Below are 16,168 nucleotides of genomic sequence, written 5' to 3' on the forward strand. Positions count from 1 at the left end.
ATGTAGATTGGATTTAATATGGATTCAATAGATTAATTTTGAATTAGATTTGTATTGAATTTTGATAAGATTCGGATTAGAACTGAATGTGTGAAGTGAAGTGAAGTGAAATTCGATTATATTTGGAATGGATTTGATCTGAGTCTGGATGGGATTTGGATTAGATTTGAAATAGAGTTGGATTGAGATAAGATTTGTATTGTATTTGGATTAAAATTAGATTGTATTTGGTTTAATTTCGTAATTGATTTTGATTCACAAAGATATATGTTTAATATGTGTGGAATTTGAAGGGATTTTTTCCTGAAACTAGAATATAGCGTGCAATAAGATGGTGTTTAATGATCATAATCATGGTTGGGCATTATTGAATATCTAAGCATGCAAAGCTTCTAGTGATAGAAACTACGAAAGGAGTGGAGGTGACGGGTATTGTAGTATATGAGATTATCAGAAGAAAAAACGAACAAAAAAAAATGTGAAAGGAATTATATCAGTGCATCTACGGTCGTCATCATCATCATCATTAAGCGAGGGAAATCATATAAGTTGATGATCGACGAAGCAATTGATGACAGCAAATGAGCACCGACCACCAATCTCGTTGGTGGTGGCACTTCGTGTAGGTGAGAGAGAGAACGGATAATACATTGCTGTTAGGCTAGGCAATAACTGCGTGTTTGGGAAAGAAGGAAGGATGAAGACTCTTCGCAATAGGATTTGATCAAGTTGGAGGAGTGAAGGTAACGAACGGATACGTATAATGTATTGCGCGAGAAAAAGACCGTTCGGTTTTGATAGCCGAAGCTGGGTTCAGAATTGATGCTTCCACGAAAGAGTTTTAGTGTCATTCTTTTGGCGATTTTTGAAGGCGATAGTTCGGTTTTGGTGTTTATCGCGGTTGGCATTTTTAAACTGCCAGCCGAAGTTTGAATTTCGCGAGTAGGCGTCACGACAGGCACCACGTTCCTAGTTTTAAAAAAACTTCTACTCAGTGATTCCAGTAGTCATTTCCATGTCTTGAATACATTGTGTATCAATAAATGCCTAGCTAGCTAAGTATAAGCGTGGCTACGACTCATCGTCACAGGGAACGCATCAGAAAAGTATTGCCGAAAAGAAGAGATTTCACATCATTATCACTGATGAAAAGGCCTCTGCCTGATTGCACTACTATTCAAGGCTCCAAGACACGATGTCCGTTGGATCACATGCAAATGCCGTAAATTAGTGCGTCAATGCCAGATATGTAACGCGGCACCAAACAAAAATAGTCAACATGTGATACCACCACGACAGGATATGTCTTTGGTTGCCATCTCAGTGCTAATGGACCGACCACCGCGGCAAGGTAACATATCCGAGGGGAAGGAACTATAACGTTAATATATTATTATAATTAAAACGCGTTTTTCTCGCTCATTTTATGTTGGGGACCATATTTTTTCGCACAGCAGTGTAAAACAAGTTGAAATGCATCATCAGAACGGGGCCTCCGAAATTGGGGCTTATTCAAAGTAATTTATCATGGGTGGTAGCCCCCCGAATCAGTTCATTATCGTAAAAACTACCGAGAAACGTCTCTCACGAGTCACGGTATGCTACCTGTCGAGAGTGTATACAGGCATAGCCGTGCGGTAAGACGCGCGGCTACAAAGCAAAACCATGCTGAGGGTGGCTGGGTTCGATTCCCGGTGCCGGTCAAGGCAATTTTCGGATTGGAAATTGTCTCGACTTCCCTGGGCATAAAAGTATCATAGTGCTAGCCTCATGATATACGAATGCAAAAATGGTAACCTGGCTTAGAAACCTCGCAGTTAATAACTGTGGAAGTGCTCAATGAACACTAAGCTGCGAGGCGGCTCTGTCCCAGTGTTGGGGATGTAATGCCAATAAGAAGAAGAAGATACAGACATAAGTGAGAGATTTTCTCATTCTCCTTTGGATTTAAACCCTGATTACTTTTGAATGTTCTTTCAAACGAAAGTTAATGCGCATTCTCGTTTACGCAATGGGGAGATGATTTGAATGAATCGCACTCGTTCGAAAGTGTCAGTCGTCAGTCTTGAAATTACCTGGAAGAACCGAGATTTTCGATGTTATTTAAGTGGAGGAGTATGTAAATAACTAGATTAGGGATACGGCAGCTCATGGCTCTTCAAGTTTCTACCTAAGCAATACAGTGATCGTTCGCTAATTGGGGCACGACCTCACCCCAACTAGCGAATGCAGTTCGCTAATTGGGGCGTTTTGACAAGCGTCAATGTTGTTTACTTTTGCATTGAACAAAGGAAAATTTTACGCGCCAGAAAATATCGATCCCGCCAAACACGGAAACAAAACGTCAACGCGTTTTTGACATCACATTCTGACGTTTAGCTGCTTTTTAATTGGGTTTCGCCCCAATTAGCGAACCCCAACTAAAAAGCGCCCCAACTAGAAAAAACCCAATTAGCGAACGTTCACTGTAAGACAATTAGTTGTATAGGTGAATAAAGTAATTAAAAAATTTGCAATTGTCTTCTTTATATCTAGTCAAATACAGTCAGACACTGAATACTTAAGTCGTCTTATGACAGTGAAGGCGTTCCGCCTGTTACGCCTGAGATGTGCAAGCTGTGACAACTTGTTTCGTCTGTTGCTGCAGTTCGGCTGCACTGGTAGCGGATGCCACCGCTTGAGGTTGCTGTATTGTTACGATCGCTACGCTAATGATCCGCTAGACGTTTGCAATCGCACTGGGCTTGCAGCTTAGCGCTGTTGATTTTGCAATTCAGTCAGAATAGCCTGCTGCTGCTAGCTCCGGCGGCCACCTTAATGACCTGGCCACCTACCCTAGTATTAATCGTAGCAACTGAGACCTTCTGCACGACTGCTTGCACTTGTACTGCCTGTCCTACCGTGCCTGTTTGGATAATGTTGCTGGGTGATAATGTTCTGATTTGAAGGGCTTGCGACTATGGCCTTCACAATTTGCTGTTGACTCGGGCTGGGGTCGAGACCACAGGCTGGGCGCGTCCGGCCTGTATATTGATGAGGCTTGCACAAGTGTTGCCACTGTCGGACTCGCACTGGTTCCAATCCAACACCACATACGACGATCGTTGCTTGCTGAACTTGACCACCGCTGAAAATGTGGGTTTTCCCGGCATGATTTTTGTTTACTCGTACTGCAAGCATAGCTAATATTGATTTTTTCAAATAAATAAAATATGGGCGACTTACTGTATTCCATCATCCAGTTGATCCGACATCAGCCCCAGAAAGTCGCGTGAAGTGGTCCACTTCTGCCTTCTTGTATATGGCAGTGTATATTCTTCTGAACAATCAGGATCAGTTGATAGTGTTTACGCAGAGCGCAGATACTCGCGCTACAATGTCCATGCTCCCCGGAACGGTACTATCCGGTCGGTGGTAATACGGGAACCCGCAAAGAAGCACGGAACGGAAGGATTGATGATGTTGACCATTTTCCTTTTCTACGCGATGACAGATCCACAGAAAACGAAAACATCGATGCTGTCAGTTGTGCACGGCGAGAAATTTACGCGCAAAAGTTAATACTGACAGCGTTTGGCTTAGCGTCTTTTCATTTGTATACCTAGAACTCTACACACCGATGGAGACTTCAAGCGCAACACGAAAAAAATCCTAGTGTCATGTCCCGGTTATTAGTTCCTGCTTCAACACTGAAAATGAAAACTTTCTTTTTGTGCAGTCGGGTGTTAAAAGCTACCCAAATTATATCATGTATGATTTTTTTCTCATAAGAATATTTTTCATTTCTCATTCCAGGTATCTTTATTATGAGATGTACAATCTATTAATAATTTGGTACCGTGGACCCCCGATAATTTGAACGGTACCTCATTCAAATTAACGGGGTTCATTTTTAATTTGAACTTCTGGTTACTCTATAAGCATCAGAAAAACTGGTTTCTGGCTACTCTCTTTGCTGGTTTGTTTTGATTCTCGTTCCAATTCACGATGTTCCATTTTTCTTCTCTCGATTCCACGTGGTAAATGACGTTTGAACCATTTTTAATTTGAACGATGTTCAAACCAACGGGGTTCAAATTAAAAAGTGTTCAGATTAAAAACGGTCATATTACCGGGGGTCCACGGTATGATCAGGGCGGTAAAAAACTTAATCATATGATTGCACATGTATCGTACAACTAATGATGATTACAAGCGGAATGGAATACATAATATTAAATATTCAGCATACGATTTATTTCTATGCGGGCGATTCATTTCTATTCGGGAACAGCCTGCCGTGGAAAATTTGACCCAGTTTTTTTTTCGATATTGAATTAAGCTGACTAAAATTTGAGTTTACCTGAACGAGCGTGTACTCATCGGTTTCATCATCATGATCATCATATCATCATCATTAGTTCAACTGTCAAAAATGAACACAAACAAAGTCGCATCGCATCTGCTTCGGTCGACATTTTTGTGTGAAAAGAACTTTCGTAGTTGCAGTCAGTAATTAAAATTTTCTGTTTTCGTTTATAGTGCCCGCATTAAGCCTTAAATTTTAGATCCAAAAATGGATTATTACACATCTATCTGTCGGTTATGTGAAGCACCAAAACAAGCCAGCCACAACTGGATTGAGCTTTACGCCGAAAAGAATGAGAATTTGCTGCCAAAGATTCGAGCTTGTGCAAACATTGTGGTAAGCATCAACCCGAGCAAAAACCAAGCTGATTATTCAACATCGAAGTTGGATAGGCCAAGAAATCGTTAACACGCGTACCTAATTACATTTTTTAATTATTAAATCATCCTCTAACGCTCAGCTTCAGGGATTTATTAGTAGCGTTTTACAATATATAATATTTTGTTTGATTAACATTGGAATTGAATGCGGTTTAAGAGTATTCTTCCATCAAAATCAGTAAATTTTTACTAAGTTTAATCAAAATGTCCTTTCAGATCCACGAAAATGATGAACTACCGAGAAAAATTTGCAATCGTTGTCATCAGATCGTGCAACAGGCCTACAACTTCAAGATACAATGCGAGATAACGGACGCCAAACTGAGGCATGAAATTGATTACGTGAAGACCAACGCGGGAAAAGATGAAGGTATATCCGCACCACCCTTCAACTACGGTCGATTCCTGCAGGAGAGAGATGAGGTGGCAACGGATGTGATCCTATCGGCCGAACAGGTCTATGTAAAAACCGAACCGGTTGCGGAAGAAGAGCAGCCTATACCGGAGGACGAGGAAGACTTTTCTTCTCCGAATGTGGAGATCGAACTCAGAGAAGACAGTCAGTCGGAACAAGAGGAAAAAGTTACCATCGAAAAAAAGGATGATGATGGTAAATCGGTTGCGTCTGATAGCGAAAATGATTCCGATTGGTTCGAAAAGGCCATATCCGGAAAGAGGAAGAAAAGAAACCGGGGTCATAACGAGTGCGACGTTTGTGGTGTGGAGTTTGTCCGAAAGTATGATTTGTATACCCACAAGAAAACTGTCCACGGCAAAACGCAATACCAGTGCAAGGAATGTTCGAAGTGTTTCTCGAGGAAGTCTCGCCTGGACGACCATGAAGTTTTGCACAGCGGTATCCGGGCGTTTAAATGTTCGGATTGCGACAAAAAGTATGCCACTCAGTTGGGGCTTAGGACGCACATCGAAGATGTGCACACGGAAAACCTACCCTTCGTGTGCGATAAATGCGGAAAAGGTTTTTCCAAGGAAGGAAAACTGCGCTACCATTATGCGGTGCACATCGATACCAGAAACTTCATCTGTGACATTTGCGAAAAGGGTTACAAGACACCGGCCCATCTAGCGTTGCACAAGACAATTCACCTGCCGAAGGAGCAGAAACGGAAGCGGAAGCCACGCGATCGCCGCAAGACGTGCGTTTGTCCATACTGCGGTAAGGTGTCCACCACGACCACGACGCACAACATGCACATCAGAATTCATACAGGTGAGTGTTTTGATTCAGCATTCTCATATATAGATAGACAAAAAATAACATACTTATTTATAGACAAAGTATGTTATTTGATCAAATTACTGATCATCAACGCTTAATAAACATTATCAATTCTCAAAAAGAAGTGATGTTTATGTACTCTGGAACTATATCAATGGAAATTATGAGCATTTCTAGTGAAAGTTGTTAAAATTTAACTTTTGATCTTGAATTTTAAAGCATGCTGCAATCAAAGCAAAATCTGCATTCAAACAACCCCCGTCGTTTTGATGCGTCAAACAGAAGAGAGATGAACAATATTGTATCATGTTCTTCAGAAGGGTATATGACTTAAACCTTACCCTAATATGCTGTGGATAAGCACATTATTCTATCGTTGTAAGTCATATATTGAATCTCTTATAAACACTATGCCACCAGACGGTTTGCTAACTATTGCTTATTACCCCAAGTATTCAAAAACAATCATTGTGCATAATCTTTTATTCAAGCAATCAAAAGTTTCGAGCGAAATAGGCAAAATTTCCTAATCTTAGCTCTGGTGGTGGATGCTTTTTTAGCCCATGAAAGGTTGGTGCATTACTCACAATAAAATCGTTTGTAAAAGCCGTAAGGTAGGCAATTATAATGTGCTGCTTCAAATGCAAATCGTGAGCTATATTTTAGCAATGGGTGCACAAAATGTTTCCCAAACAAGTTTTGGTTGATCACTAATGTGAATTTTATGGCAGTCAATCAACGCAAGGATAAATGGCTGTTTCTACAACTTTATAGCATCATTAACGAGCACTGCCCACGCGAAGGAAGACCCGACGATAAAAAGAAGCGTTCTATGCTATGACTTTTGATGGATGCACACTGCGGGACGTCAAAATCGTCATCGGCGACATGAACGCTCAGGTAGGAAGGGAGGAAATGTACAGACCGGCGATCGGACCGTGCAGTCTGCATACCGTATCGAATGATAACGGCCAACGATGCATAAACTTTGCACCCTTTCGCGGAATGGTAGTCCGAAGCACTTTCTTCCCCTACAACAATGTCCACAAAGCCACATGGAGGTCCCCTAACCAAGAAACGGAAAAACCAAATCGACCAAGCTCTAATCGACGGTAAATTCTTCTCTGGCATTAGGAATGTCCGCATCTATTGCAGTGCGCATTTAGCAGCTAGGCGTAGTTTCTCTATTAAATATTCAAATTGCCTTTGGATGCACCGCAACCGCTGCACTTGGCACGGTGCCCCCGGATTAGAGAAACGACTGGTATGAAGGCGAGTGTGAGCAGTTATTAGAGGAGATACTAACCGGCGCGGAATAGGCAAAATTCGGAAAAGCGCCTGCAAAAGCCTGCGAATCTTTATGAGAAGTTAAACCGTTCACGTAAGAGCCACGTGCCACAGCCTGACATGTGTAAGGACATAAACGGAAATCTTCTTACGGACGAGCGTGAGGTGATCCAAAGGTGGCAGCAGCACTACGAAGAGCACCTAAATGGCGGTGTGCCGGGAAACGAGGGCTACGGATCTCCAGGAAGAGATTTTACTTTTTTACTTACTTATGGGTCCTGACACCTCCGGTGGTGCAAAGGGCCGACTTGAAAGATTTCCATCCTGAGCGTTGCCCGGCTATCGCTTTAACCTGTTACCAGGTTAGATTTCGGTCGACTTCTTTTATTTCTTTATTGAGGCTTCGCCGCCATGAGCCTCTGGGTCTGCCTCTGCTGCGATGTCCCGCTGGGTTCCAGTCTAATGCTTGTTTACAGATTTAGTTTCCGCCCCTACGTAGAGTGTAGCCGACCCAGCCCCACTTCCGATCCCGAATTTCTGTTGCTATCGGCCCCTGGCCCGAATTGTATACCGCAGGCATCTGTTAATGAACACCTGCATCCGTTGAGTGTTCTCCACTGATACACACCATGTTTCGCTAGCGTATAACAGCACAGATTTCACGTTAGAGTTGAAAATTCGTATTTTGGTGCGTTCACTTATCTGCCTGTTTTTCCAGATATTTCTTAAACTCTCAAAGGCAGCCCTTGCTTTCTTGATCCGTGCGCCTATGTCGATCTTGGTACCGCCGTCTGACGCCATTTGGCTACCAAGATATTGGAAGCTTTCAACATTCTCCACTGGTTGCCCGGCTACTGTGAAACTGGAAGGAGTCACCGTGTTTACATCCAACGATTTGGTTTTGTTGACGTTGATGACTAAACCTGCCGAAGAGGAGCGCTCGGCAAGGTCTTTGAGCTTACTCTGCATATCAGAGCGCCGTTGCGCGAGGAGTGCAACATCATCCGCCAATTCGAAGTCATTTAGGTGCTCCATGGTTATAGGCTGCCATAACAGCCCGCGGTTTGGTTCACGGTCAATCGCATCTACCAGAATCTCGTCGATTACGATGAGGAACAGTAACGATGATAGAATACATCCTTGCCTCACACCAGCTACGACTCGGATAGGGTCGGACAAGACCCCATTGTGCAGCACTCTACACGAGAAGGCCTCGTACTGTGCCTCGATAAGGCCGATGATTTTCTCAGGAACTCCCTTGCGTCTCAGGGCGCCCCACATATTCTCGTGATTGAGACGGTCGAAAGCTTTTTCGTAGTCAATGAATACCAAGTAAAGGGACTCTTGGAATTCGTTGACCTGCTCCAGAATTATGCGGAGCGTGACAATATGGTCCACACAGGATCTTCCGGCACGGAATCCGGCTTGCTGCCGCCGGAGAGTCGCATCGATCTTCTCCTGAATCCGGGCTAGGATAATTTTGCATAGAACAGGGCTGGTAGCGATGAATGCTGCTCAAAATAGTGAGTTTAGTGACCAACACTGGCGAAAAAAGGGACCAAATAGTGACTTTTATCTGCAGAAAAAGTGACCAAAAAGTGACTTTTAATTTCATTTGCCGTGACAGAAATGATCTTTTATTTGAAGTTAATAAGGCTGAAACAAATAATTTTTTGAAAAATTATGTCTCCTCCTCAGTGTTGGTAAAAACTCAAAATCTCAAAACTCATGGATGATTCAAATCAAGCGTGAGTTGAAACGCACCCAACTCAGCACCTAAAAACTCATGGATGAGTTGAATCATCGTAGCTTTTCTTTTGTTCTCCTTCGTTAAAAACAATGAATTGACGTTTGTCGCATAAAATATTAGACACTCTTTTATGTATAAGCAATAAATTGCCCCCAAATGGCAAATGAGTGAAATGATGCGTTTTGGCATGAAAAATTCAAGCGTGATGCATTCCTTTAAAATCGCAGACGATTTCGTTCGCACGGGAGCGCTCGTTGATTGAGATTTATGAGTGATTTTACCAACACTGCTCCTCCTAATATCTATTGGTCGAAAATTTCAATTTGGAGGGGCAATAAATTCCAAAAAAATATGAATTGCTAAAACATTTTTCAACAAATCCGATGAAAAGGAAATTGACAAGTGAAATCTGATAAGTTTGTTTTGTTCAATTCGTTTTCATATTTTTCTAAAATTTTCCACCCTCTTCACCTCTGGAAAAGCACAACTTTGGAGCAAGTCATACTGAGTTTCTATTTGTTTACAGTTCTCTGAAAATCTCCGATGTAAATATGTACATCATGTGAAAGATTTTGTTTTGAAAAGTGTATTGGAGGTAACCACTTTCCTTTGATGGGACTCAAACTCATAACCCTCAATACTGAGGGCAAAATCTTCCAGAACATCAAAAAAAATCTTTTTAAAAGATTGATAAACTCTGTAAACATAATTCTTGAGACGTGATTTCTAAAACCTATGATTGTCAAGGAATTTCTGTGTTGTTATGCTGGAAACGAAGAAATTATTCAACTGTTGAGAAACCACGGAAAAATTGGGATTTCTGAGCTCATAAAAATTCCTTATAAAAATGTACATCTTAATAAAAAAAAACTATAACAATTTGATAACAAAACTCATTCAAACAGCATTTCAGAAATCCTAGAATTTAAATAAAATGTAAATAATTATCGGAAAAATTGTTTTAAAAAACAGACAAGAAGTTAATTAGTTGATTATAGCTTGCATTTAGTCTATCGAAACAAAACTAAAAATCAAATTCCCGGTTATTTCCCGGTTTTCCCGGTTCTACCTGATTCCCGATTTTCCAGGTTCAGTGGCCACCCTGCATACAGAATAATGTGCAATAATGTTTATAATGTATTCGAACTTATTCGAAAAATCTTCGCTTGTGTTTAAAAATAGCACTTTTTGTGACAGAAATTTATATAATTAATTTTTAGACATAGATTTAATTCATAAATTTATTAATTTATTAATTAATTCATAAGTTCATAAATTTGAAACCCAAGAATTATTTTAAAGCTTACGGAATTTTTTCAGGACTTTAAAAAGCCTTAAAACGAAGCTCGTACTACCAACTAATAAATTACCGATTTTCCTCGATGAAATATCCAAAGTTTATGCAGTTTCAAATGTTTAAATCAGAATATATTTTGAAAAATTCTTAAGTATTTATCTGAGCTAATGTGACCAGCAAACGTCCTGCAAACACGGGACACCTATCTGGATTGCGTCACTGGCTTGAAAGAAACTTTGAAAGAAATCTAAGCAAGAAATGCAAGCAAATGAGTATTTTTATTCTACTTTTCAAAATATAACAGTGTTTGTTATAAAGAAATCTGAAAAGCTTGTTTGTTTTGGGTATGCGCTAATGAGCATTACACGGGTAAAATTCCATTCCCGAAAATCATAAAACTGACTCATGATTATAGCACATTTTCATGTTATGAAAATACACCATGATTTTGGATCATGAATTCATGATTCGTTTTATGATTTGTGCAACCATAACGCGTTGATGCGTTACGATTTTTACTATCGACGTTTTTGGGCTCATGAAATCATGAGTCATCAAATCTGAAATCATGAGTCTTTTAACCTGAAATCATGAATCTAACTCATGAATATGGGAGCTTTTTTATGAAGGTGGGATAAATTTGCCATCAAATCGATATTCAATTTATGAATTTAAATGGCCTTTTGAGGCCATCAAAGATTCATTTTTTTAATGTTCCCAGTTCAAACCTAAATCAGGGACATTCTTTCGTTCAACGCGTACCGCAAGATTATACAGCTAGTGTTCGTATTTTCCAACCGTTTTTTGCTGTTGTTTAAGTTTTCTTGCTCTTAGGGCCAATTTCTTCACCTCCGCTTAACTCTTAGCGGGGCTTACCCATACGCTTAAACCGAGTTAAAGCACTATGCAAAGGTGAAGAAATCGGCCCTTAATGCTTTTAATTAGATGAAAAATGAAATGATACCCACCAAATTTGCATTATGCAGAGATAGCATGGAAAATGAGCGTTTTCCAGGGTTGACACTTCTGACTGACAATTCTAGTAGCTCGTACATATTACTTAGTGTCGATCATTGTAGATAAAACAAGATTCTCCAGGATAGATGGAATCCAGTTCAGCATTTTAAATTGTTTATTTTCCAACCACCGACAACTGGAAGCACGAATTGCGGGTCTGTTGGTTCGACGCAAACGCCTTTCTCGGTAGTCCGTTTTCTTCTGCAATAGCAAGCCTAATGCTGGTAACTAAAATATTATCATTCCTATACATTTAAAAAAATAATTGAATTACTTACAAATCAATTCAAATCAATACAAATCAATCAATCAATCAAAAAAAGGGAAAACCCTTTTGCATACGTAATGGACGACGAAACGTTATATTCGTGATCTGACAGATACACGTAACGCCTGTCGCAATCATGAATCACGGTCATGACTGCGGTTGTTATGACTCATGATTTTAGTCAATATGATGAGTCATATTCATGATTTCATGAAATAAGAAGGATCATGAGTTCATGATCAAATCATGAAAGCGGTAAGGGATTTGTTTCCGTGTTTGTTTCCCCGAAACAACAGGAAATGTATCTAAAATTAAAAAGATCAATATGAATATTCAACAGTTTAAAACCTCCATTAAAAACTGTTAAACTCTACACTTTATCCATTAATAAAGTGTAGAGTTTAACAGTTTTCATAACTCAGCCGAGTCAGCTATTGGCTTTGTGAATATATTTAGATCCTCAATCCGCTGTGCCCATCCAGCTCTTATTATTGTATACCCAATTTAGTTTTAGTGACTTGAGGTCGAAAAAGATACTTTTTAGTGACTGACCCGAAAAAAGTGACCAAGTCACTAAAAAGTGACCCGCTACCAGGCCTGACAGAACGGTACACAGCAACATAATGCCTCGCCAGTTATCGCATACAGTCAGGTCACCCTTTTTGTGCACCTTCACTAAGATACCTTGCATCCAGTCGACCGGGAAAGTTGCGGTGTCCCAGATATTACGAAATAAACGATGCAGTAGTTGAGCGGATGTCATGGGGTCAGCTTTGAGCATCTCGGCTGATATGCGGTCGACCCCTGGGGCTTTATTCGATTTCATGCTTTGGATGGCTGTTTGAATCTCTAGCAGTGATGGAGCTTCGGTATTGACGCGTGTTATACGTCGGATCCTAGGCAGATCATGCCGAGGTGGTGATGGCCTGGCTGGCACTTGAAAAAGTTGTTCGAAGTGCTCGAACCAGCGTTTCAGCTGGTCACTTGGGTCGGTCAATAACTGATCATTCGCGTCTTTCACAGGCATCGTTGCATTCATCTTCGCCCCACTTAAGCGTCGTGAGATATCATAGAGGAGGAGAATGTCCCCGGTTGCTGCGGCTCTTCGTCGGCCAGAGAGTCTGCCCACGCTCGCTTGTCCCGTCGACATGAACGTTTTACTTCCTTCTCAAGAGCCGCGTATCGTTGACGGGCTAAGACTTTGGCTCCTCTGGTTTTCGATCGCTCTATCGCGGCTTTGGCTTCTCTTCGCTCCTTTATCTTTCTCCAGGTCTCATCGGTGATCCATTGTTTTCTCTGGGTGCTTAGTTCGCCCAGATTGTTCTCGCTGGTGGTGATGAAGGCATTCTTGATGGCGGTCCATTGGTCTTCCACGCTGCCACCTTCCGGAATATCTGCAGCACGCGTCTCCAGTTCTTCAACGAAGGACCGTTTCACCGTGGCATCTTCCAGTCGGCGCACAGTGGGAAAAAATATGCATAAAGCGACAAAGAATTGCATATCTCAGGAACGCAACGAGATTGTTCTAATAAAATTAGTTGTCCTGACGCAAAAAAGTCCAAGGAATCGAATAAGAATGGTTTCGAGGGCCGCACGAATGAGTATCATGCCCGTTTTACCCAAATTCCCCATTTGAATACGATTTTCATCGCAATTTACCTAGTTTTTCGTCACAATACTAGAACAAATTGTCAACAATGGCTTCTCTAATGGAATAAAGTATGGGGAATTGAATGGAGGGACTTATTTAAACCTAAAAACTAAATAGTGCCCATTTTGCCCTGATTCCCCGTTTTGATATAAAAAATTAACCAAAATAATTTGTATCTCCTTACAATTTGTTTTCCAATTCACCCGGAAGTACTCCACTTGAATGAAGAATTCTGTAGAAACATATAGGTTATCTGGATTTAATAATACTAGATGTTATAATGTCCATTTTACCCCAATATCCCATTATAATTGATTTTTTTATTTATTACTATGCGAAAAATTGAATGCAAAACTCTTTTGAAACAGAATTTATTGCGAATGAACTTTTAAATAGAAAAATCACCCTTATACTACATTCAAAATAATTTATTTTGACCTTGATAATGCTTCGATAGAAATGGGCTTGAACCAGTCATGCAAACGTAATCACAATACATTTTCAACACATAATTAGGATAATTCGTTAAATTAAAACGGCTAAAATTTTGTCTATTATTGAGCACACGTGCATTTCTTATGGATGTTCAACAATAGGCAACAATTTTAAACTTTCTACATTTGGCGATTTCCTCTTGTACTTATAAAGGTATGAAATTGATTCAAATCCGTTAAACAATCTGCTCAGTATAGCATTCCGCTATTTCTCATCTGTCATCGAACACGCATCAACTCATGAAATTTGTAAGATCCACATATATCTGACCCAGTCAATTTTCACTTGTATCAAGTAAAGATAGTTTTAATAACAAATCAATTAAACAAATAAAATTATATTTTTTTTATTTACACTTTAAATATATGTATCACTTTTGCTTGGTAAAAGTTGAAAGTGAGCTGTTTCTCATACCTATCTCTTATTTTGCTTCATCGCAATAATGATATTGGGCTTGCAGATTTAATCTCCTGTTTCCAGAAAAATATAGTTGAAATGAAATCCAGATTTTCTGCTAACCTCGAACGTAAATTAATACTTTGAAAAGAATGGTAAATTAGCATTGAACGACAAAGCGAGAAAGGCATTATCACAACTAGGCGGAACGATTCATTTCTCGTTGAAAAAAATCGGAACATGTTTCTGACTTATCGAATGCATATTCACCTATTTGGTAGGTAGCGCGCTGTTCACAATCAAAGATAATCGTGGAATAGAAGTACCAAAAATGTGGCCTTGACCAAGAAGCACTAACTTTTGGATGCTATTTAAATTTCTATCATTATCGAGCTGAACCTCTTTGAAAGTAATTGATCTTTTCGCAGTCGGCTAAATTAGTATTCTTTTATCGATAAACTGTGTAGTATAAAAGTATATTCATAGTACAGTAGCGTTCTGAAGGTATGTATTTAACTAGCTGTGAGCTAATTACAAATTTATTTTCATTATTTCTCATTATTTTAGCCTACATCAGTCTCAATAACGCGTTCATAGACACGTATAATTTCCTACGAATTCGATATGGTTTGTAATCGGGACGTTTTTGATATTTATGTGACGAATAGGAAACCGAAATATGCTCTTGAATATTTGAGACAAAACTTAGCAGAGACAGAGAAAGTTATTCAGCATAGTTTCAATGAGTGGAAACGGAAGTTTGAGTCTCATTGGAAAAACATCGGGAGCAAAGGGAGGTTTCTCCAAAGAAAAAGCGCTTGGTTGGATTCACCATTTGTGGTAAGAATGAATAGTCCATAATAGTCCGTATACTAGAGCTATTCAAACAATTAATTGATTCTTGCAATCTACAACTTCGATGGAATATGGAAATTATTTGAAATGACTAACCCATTATATTTGCTAAGCAGTATTCACTAAAGAAAATGGGTTTGGGTTTTCCATGCTTTTCTATTTCTTTATGCTTAACCTTAATTTGAAAAAGTAGTTTGTTCAGCAGACAAAAGCTTTCTTGAACAGCAATCACTAGGGTTCTTTGATGAATTCCACATGCATATAAAGTGAGAACCCATGTGATAATTTAAGTAAACTTATCGTGGAATGCTGCCAGAAATAAATAAGTCGATTCATTTAGTTCCGACCATTCGAATTTTGATTTGATTGATTTTTTTTCCTTCGCGTTCGTTTTGTCCAGCCCTTGAAGTTTTGGTTTACTACAAGATTTCGAACCTGGTATTGAAAGTCTTCTTGAAAGTTCTTTTTTCATTCACTTGGTTTTTCTACTTAGGACTATGTTGCTTTGGAAGCCTTTCAATGAATTGTATGATACAGAAAAAATATTATTTGTTTTTCTTTTGTTTTAAGATTCCTTCATTGAAGCCAAGCACTCGATTATCATCGGGAAAACCGCTTCAAAAGAATCAGAAACTGAAGCCAATTGTTATTCAGTCTGCATCATCTGAGTTTAAAACTCGCGGGAGAAAACCAATGAATTATAATAATCTGAAAGAACGATCCCAACAATCTCATGCTCAAAACCTTGCTCGAAATCATTGTTTGGGAGCACTATTGAGAGCTGCTGAAACAGCTGCGTATAAGAATGGAAGTTCAGCTACGAAAAGCATATTGAAATTGTTGAGAAAAAATAATGAAGCGTGGGCAAAGCAGGCATTATTAAGATTATTAAACCCGGAGAAAGAACAACTTTCGGCTGAAAAATGCCTTATGTTGAAAACCACGATTCGCCTGTCTAAACGCAAATATATAGATATTGCTATTTTTATGAAGAAAGAATTGGGTCAAAGATTCATACCTTGGAAGGATATAATAGATTATAGAAATAGTATCATTCCCATAATTAAGAAACCAAATGAATCAAAAGGTTATTTGTCGGCACAAGTTACGATTCGAGACATGTTAAAAGCCGATGTCAAAAGAATTATGGACCTCGAGGATATTCGAGCAAAACTGGATGCCAA

The 16,168-nt window shown here is 39.6% G+C and overlaps 1 protein-coding gene across 1 annotated transcript in view; it reads left to right on the forward strand.

Moving 5' to 3' along the window:
* The first annotated feature begins 4,427 nt into the window (after positions 1–4,427).
* LOC134206665 (zinc finger protein 436-like) overlaps positions 4,428–16,168 on the forward strand; it is a 34,141-nt gene continuing 22,400 nt past the window's right edge. The window contains exons 1-2 of the mRNA XM_062682392.1: positions 4,428–4,684; positions 4,945–5,959. Of these exons, the coding sequence (XP_062538376.1) occupies positions 4,556–4,684; positions 4,945–5,959 (1,144 nt within the window). The 5' untranslated portion in view covers positions 4,428–4,555. The remainder of the gene's footprint in view (positions 4,685–4,944; positions 5,960–16,168) is intronic.

This window comes from Armigeres subalbatus, chromosome 1, assembly GCF_024139115.2.
Source record: "Armigeres subalbatus isolate Guangzhou_Male chromosome 1, GZ_Asu_2, whole genome shotgun sequence".
In the NCBI taxonomy this organism is placed as follows: domain Eukaryota; kingdom Metazoa; phylum Arthropoda; class Insecta; order Diptera; family Culicidae; genus Armigeres; species Armigeres subalbatus.